This window comes from Mytilus californianus, unplaced genomic scaffold (assembly GCF_021869535.1).
Source record: "Mytilus californianus isolate M0D057914Y unplaced genomic scaffold, xbMytCali1.0.p SCAF_5, whole genome shotgun sequence".
Lineage (NCBI taxonomy): Eukaryota > Metazoa > Mollusca > Bivalvia > Mytilida > Mytilidae > Mytilus > Mytilus californianus.
In genome coordinates this window covers 48838623-48845721 of record NW_026262701.1, presented here as the reverse complement: position 1 = coordinate 48845721, position 7099 = coordinate 48838623, and the positions used below count along the sequence as shown (strand labels likewise).

Below are 7099 nucleotides of genomic sequence, written 5' to 3'. Positions count from 1 at the left end.
CCCAAATTGTAAAACAGTTATGTATTATTACTCATGCAAATGCACTACTTGCCGGTTTTATGGTGACTTTCATCTAAAAGCATTTAAACTCTGTAGACTACTTTTACTACTGACCAATCTGGAGTACATCCATTCATCACCGTTGTTGGATTCTTGTTGCCAAATTGTAAATTTTCTGTGTGGTATTAGTGAACTGCTGTTTGTCTTTTTCATTTGACCATTGTGTTGTCGACTGTTGCGTGGTAGTAGCGTGCTCGTCTCGATCGCGAATTTTGCTACGAAAACCAATCAGCAAATCAGGAATGAAAGCACAAACAAAATGTAAAGTCTCAACTTTATTTAAAAAAAGGTTTAAAATAAATACATAAAAAAAAACAGCAAATACAACTGCGTTCTAATCGGTTAATTTATATCGCAATGCACAGCAAATAGTCTGTTGTGATTGGATTTGGCTGTCAGATAAAAAGTAAGATCTGCACACCAAATCAATGCAGAAATAAACTTCTTTTTACTACATTGTGTTTAGCGGAACATATTCCTACTGTGATGTTGAAGCTTAAAACACCTATATAACATACTAATATATAATAATACGTGAGTGCCTGGATAAGATTAATTGATTTAGAATAGAAAACAAGAGGCCAACAATAAGGAATAATGTGGTGCTAAAGTAGATATTATACAGAAAATTGTACAAATTATTTAATAATATCAAGAATGATGATCCCTCTATACAGACTCTCCTATATAGATAATAATTCAATCAGTGAAAAATCATATAACGATAATCACTGTATTGAATTTCATTGTTACGGACTCTAATGAAGCTGATACAAATTTCTTAGAATATCATCTTGTAAAAATATGTATTAACACACAATATACCCTATTCAGTACAAATAACTTCAAAAATATAAAATAAGAGGCACACATGTGCCTACATCGCTCATCTATGAAGAAAATAGCAAGTTTGCTAAGTAGGAATTTTATATGCACATAGTATAGTTACTCTTTGTGTTTTTGATCTTTTTGTAATTTACATGTTTAAACTAGGTCCTATAAGTTTTTAGATAACCGCAAAAGCTACAAAACATAGTAAAACCAGTATTTCAGGAGCAATAACTCCAAATAGGTTGCCAAAAATACAAGAGAAGATAGATATTGTCATACTTATCACTTTTATAGTTTAAACTTTTAACATAGCTCCTCTAGTTTTTAAAAAAACAACAACAAAAAAGTGAAAAATTGGAAAAATGTATATTTCGGGGGCAACTCAAAAACGGGTTGACAGATGTTTCTGAAATTTCCAGGGTTAAACTATCTTGTCGTGCTTAACCTTTTTTGCAAATTAAATTTTTAACTTAGCTCCCATATTTTTTAAAATAAAATTCAAAAACTGCAAGAAAGATTATGTTAGGGTCAATAAATCTATAATGGATTGACAAATTTTTCTCCAATTTTTAGTGTACAATACATGTATATCTTGTCGTGTTGAACCTTTTTGCCCTTTACACTTTTAACCTAGTTCCTATAGTTTTCGCGATAAAGCCTGCAACTGATAACAGTTGGAAAAAAATATATATCAGGGACAATTACTCCAAATAAAGAAGTTAGATTTTCACCAATTTCCTGGAAGGATCAATCTTGTCATGCTGATAATTTTTGCAATTACGCTTTAAAGGAAATGCTAAAAAGTTAAAATTAACATTTCAGGGGAAATAACTCCAAAACAGGTGGACAGATTTTTCCAAAATTTTCAAGGTATATAGAGGTTTTTGTGTTTACCATTTGTATCATGTCAGTGTAATATGGCTAAAATTTTAGAGATATTGCCCGATACTGTAGTTTGGTCGTTATGTTATATTTTTAGACACGGCGGCCTTATTGGATGATCAACTTGGACGAAAATCACACAATTTATAGTTGACATCCTACAGATGAAGCATACAAATTCTGGTTTCAAGTCATTTAGTATTCTCAGAAGTGAAGATTTTTTTAACGAAAAATTTATGGACGATGGACAACAGATGACGGACGGACGACGGACGCAAAGCGATGACAAAGCTCACATGGCCCTTTGGGTTGTGTGAGCTAAAAAGGAAATAGACGTTCTAAATATATTCTAATATATCAAATAAATATAGATAAATAATAAATATCATGTCTTGTTTTTGAAAACGTGGAGTATCTAAGCAAAACGAGTGATTATTGGTTTGTAATTGTCTATCGGTATCATACTTCTATGTGCTCCTCAAAAACTGCTACAACAACTAAGATAAAGGCACCAGTTATTATTCCGATGTTGTGATAACAGAAGGTCTTCCAACTTTTAGTCCCTAACTTCATTAGCTCTGGTAACTGAAATGATAAGACAGACTACTATATACTTATATCATAATGATTACATTACATGTATGGTTTCACGTGAATCCCTTAGTTTGATTAGCTAACAAAATCGCGCGTCATTCAAAAATTAACCTTCATATCAAAGTGAAAATTAATGTTATATTCGTGATGACACGCGCTTCCACAAAGAAGTGCACAGTTAAATAAAATAAAAACGAGATCAAACTTTTTTTTCATGGTCTTAGCGTAAAAATGTAATTATAAGAAATGAATGCTTCTTGGTGAAATTTGATAGGGTTGTGAAAGTGTTGATCGTGCACACATTTATAAAATGATACAAAATGTGCTTCGGTAAACACTTTTACACCCCAATAAAATTACAAAAGGAAGCATTCATTTCTTAACTTTAAGTCATACTAAATTTGCTGCCTGATTTATCTTCGTCATAAGCGCATAAATCTGACAGTTTTAACATGACCTAAATGCAAATTATGGGATGCATGCTATTGTTTTGTTTTTTCTTCTTAGTTCAAGTCATAAACATGGGACAAGAACGAGAACGAGATTGGTGTATATAAGATTAGAGTACGACATAGCAATAAGGAAAACATGATCCTTAGTTTAAGACACAGCCACTTTTAAAAGTTTGTTACATGTAAGCTGTTGCTAGGCTTAAATTAGTTTTAGTTTAAATTATTTTTAAAAAAAATGATGGGGACACTGATTTCAGTTTTGTTGAATTAATCATGTGATTACTCTGTTTGTAATAAAAACACCGGGAAAAACTTTTGACAGCTTAAAACAACGCTATTATTTGATGTTTTTTTGTCATTTTTTGACCAAAATTTAGTGTTCACAATTTAACATATAACATGGCCTAAACCATTGTCTTCAATGCTTTTGTGCACATTTTGCCTGAACTTGTCCCTCCTATAAAAACTTAAAAAACAACAAAAAACTTAATGTTAAAGATGTTGTTTGTTGTTGTTCATTCTTACCATATCAACGAGGGATATGTACAGGAAATTTCCTGCTGTTACCGCATAAATCCAGTTGACGGCAGTTGCATACGACGCTACCTGTACACCAATAAAGAAACCAATGAAGGCTGTCAATGACGAGAACAAATTGGCCAATATAGCCTGCCAGAATGACAAACCACTTGTAATAAGTACAGCAAAGTCACCTACAAAAATAAAATAAGTTGTATAAAAAAGATTTTATGAGTAGTCCGGCTAAGGATGATCGATATTGTCATTTATTTAACTTTGAACTTTTGTCATTTCAGCGTTTAAACATTCTTGGATTTCAAAGTTTTCGGTTTTAGCGTCCCTTCTTTAAGTAAATCCAGACTCGCGACCTGAACATTTTCTTCCCGCTGACAAATCGGAACCTTGATATTTTGTTATCACTTGGTCACCGGGTCGGCCGCTCCGGTCTGCCTTTCCCTGCCAGAATAAACGTTCCGGACGCAGCAAAGTTAGAAAGTGTTATTTTCCGTACCATGAGAGATATAATGCGGTAAAGTATATGGATGTATATTCCAGAGTGCTGAGAACTGTTACAGTAGATTGATTTATATTGGTTTGTTGCTTGGCTTTAAGATTTCAGTGCTAGCAAATTTTGAAGGGAAACGTACGAAGTGAGCAAGTACAATAGAAATAATTTAGTATAGTTAAGGAAATGTAATTTATTCAATAAATTAAAACACACGCTTTATATGAATAGTATGACAATAATCTCATCATAGAGACCAGGATTAAAATTTTGTACGCCTGACGTGTTTCGTCTACAAAAGACTCATCAGTGACGCTCGAATCATTAGCTTCAATTATACATCAGATTGTTCAGATTGAAAAAAAAGGTTGTTTTATTTGAAAAAGAGCACCACGCAATTATCTACTAAGCTCAACCTGTTTGCGGTTTAAAAAAAAATAGACGTCATATGATTTTTTTATTTATATATCTTTGATGGTGAAACGTGAGCGACTTGTGGTAATTCGCGACTGGCTATAGCAATAGAAAATATTTAATTTCTGTGTGAATTTGTGAATAACTATAGTATTAAAATTACCTAATTCCTGTGGTAATTCGTGACAGAATATAGCTATAGTAAGACCAATCCCATCAGCTATATCGCTCGAGAAAGCTGCTCCCAACACCAGACCATCGGTAGTATTGTGTATGGCATCTCCGATTATTATCATGTATGCTAGTGGGGCTATACCTGTGTGTATTCAAATATATTGGTTTAAACAAATATATATTTAACTATATATGGTATCGACGGCATTGTCAATACAATATGAATATTAATGACACTGAATATTCAACAGATGTGTTTCAAATGAAATCACATATAAAACACGAAAAAGATAATAAAATATATAGCATGATATGTGGCTTAATGTCAGGTAAATTAACGACAAATACAGGTTTAATTGAGGTTGGAAATCTCGTTGTCGATTGAATCCCTAAAACTTTTAACATATTTTCTTAAAGTTCAATCCACCATAATAATATGCGATAATGATATAAAGTTTACCATTTTCTTTTTCCAAGTCTTCAGATCCTAAATCAACTTTACCATTTGAATTGACCTGTATCAAAAACAAAAAATCTAAATAAATATATAGTTGCGACGAAAACATTAGACTATATATAAACAGTATACATATAAAAGATCGTTTTCAAACTACAATAATGCTTATTTTGCCAACCCCCTGAAATAAACAATATGTAAAAGTTTTCAAACTTGTTCCTCATTTTCTTTTGCGTTTTGTTTAGAAAATATACACGTCTGTATCATTTGTGTTTGGTTGTGTACAAACATCTATATTAAAATATAAACCACCATTTCATGGTAACGTTTATTTTTCTGATTCTCTTTCAAAATTTGACGCACATAGAATGCACAAACGTAGTTTTACTATTGAAATTGACAATCATGCTGAAATAATGGTACGAGATTAATAAATAATGGACGAAACATGTTAATGAGACAGCAATCCAACGACACAAAATAAAGTCATCTAGAGGTAAAAATAAGGGTTTCAAACAAAAGACAAATTTCTGTAACAGTTGTCATCTCGGAGCTCTGTATTGCCCGAGTCTAGAAAAGATGCAAATAAATTCAACAGGGACTGTGGAAAATCTCACGACAGTAACTAATTTCCAAAATGACAAAAAATGGTCAGTGAATCTATGTTTTTTGAAACACTCGGAACAAATGGTGCAATGTTTATATAAGGTGCACAAAACATAATTCAAAATAAGTTACCTCCCTTTCACCAGAGAAAATGATTACATTATACAAACATCTTAAAAGTATGACTGATAGGTAGCGCACTAGATAAAGTATAACTTACTATACAGAAATTAAGAGATGTGGCATGACTGAGACAACTATCCACTAGAAACCAAACCACATGGACAAGTGTTACCGTCAGGACCCATACCCATATAGAATAACCATACATTTCTCGAAATATAAATTTTATTTGTACAAGGCTTAGAAACAGGTAGAAAGCGAGGCTTTGCCGAGCACTTCTATCCTGTTTTGAGCCGAGTACAAATACAATTTATATTTCGAGACAATGTATGGTTATTCTTTATATACTGCAACTCCTACAACTGTTTCAAATGAAATATTTAGGGTTAAAACCATTATTTTATAATTTGGAGCGAACGACGTCATAAATAAAACTCTACGGAAACGCATTTTCAACGTCATAAACAAGGCGATATACGGTCAGTGACTGTATATCACAAATGATTATACGGTCAATGCAATTTGACTGCGCAAATAGCACAGCTGCAGTATATAATGAGACTACTATCCACCAGAGACCAAAGCACAATGACAAGACTAGTTTCACCGTAAGACCTTCAACAAAACCCATACCCAAATGAGAATACTATCCAACAGAGACCAAAGCACAAGGTCACCAGAGACCAAAGCACAAGGACAAGACTAGTGTCACCGTAAGACCTTCAACAAAACCCATACCCAAATGAGACTACTATCCACCAGAGACCAAAGCACAAGGTCACCAGAGACCAAAGCACAAGGACAAGACTATTGTCACCGTAAGACCTTCAACAAAACCCATACCCAATGAGACTACTATCCACTAGAGACTAAAGCACAATGACAAGACTAGTTTCACCGTAAGACCTTCAACAAAACCCATACCCAATGAGACAACTATCCACCAGAGACTAAAGCACAAGGACAAGTGTCAACGTCAGACCTTCAACAAAACCAATACCCAATAAGACTACTATCCACCAGCGACTAAAGCACAAGGACAAGTGTCAACGTCAGACCTTCAACAAAACCCATACCCAATGAGACTACTATCCACCAGAGACTAAAGCACAAGGACAAGTGTCAACGTCAGACCTTCAACAAAACCCATACCCAATGAGACTACTATCCAACAGAGACTAAAGCACAAGGACAAGTGTCAACGTCAGACCTTCAACAAAACCCATACCCAATGAGACTACTATCCACCAGAGACTAAAGCACAATGACAAGTGTCAACGTCAGACCTTCAACAAAACCCATACCCAATGAGACTACTATCCACCAGAGACTAAAGCACAAGAACAAGTGTCAACGTCAGACCTTCAACAAAGCCCATACCCAATGAGACTACTATCCACCAGAGACTAAAGCACAAGGACAAGTGTCAACGTCAGACCTTCAACAAAACCCATACCCAATGAGACAACTATCCACCAGAGA

General features: G+C 33.9%; 1 protein-coding gene across 4 annotated transcripts in view; it reads right to left on the bottom strand.

Moving 5' to 3' along the window:
• Nucleotides 1-322: 322 nt before the first annotated feature.
• Nucleotides 323-7099, bottom strand: part of LOC127702407 (zinc transporter ZIP12-like) — a 36546-nt gene continuing 29769 nt past the window's right edge. For all 4 annotated transcript variants that reach the window (XM_052206608.1, XM_052206609.1, XM_052206607.1 and 1 more), the window contains 4 exons: nucleotides 4892-4946; nucleotides 4421-4573; nucleotides 3345-3532; nucleotides 323-2358 (listed from right to left, as the gene is read on the bottom strand). In XM_052206608.1, coding sequence (XP_052062568.1) covers nucleotides 2233-2358; nucleotides 3345-3532; nucleotides 4421-4573; nucleotides 4892-4946 — 522 coding nt within the window. In that variant the 3' untranslated portion in view covers nucleotides 323-2232. The remainder of the gene's footprint in view (nucleotides 2359-3344; nucleotides 3533-4420; nucleotides 4574-4891; nucleotides 4947-7099) is intronic.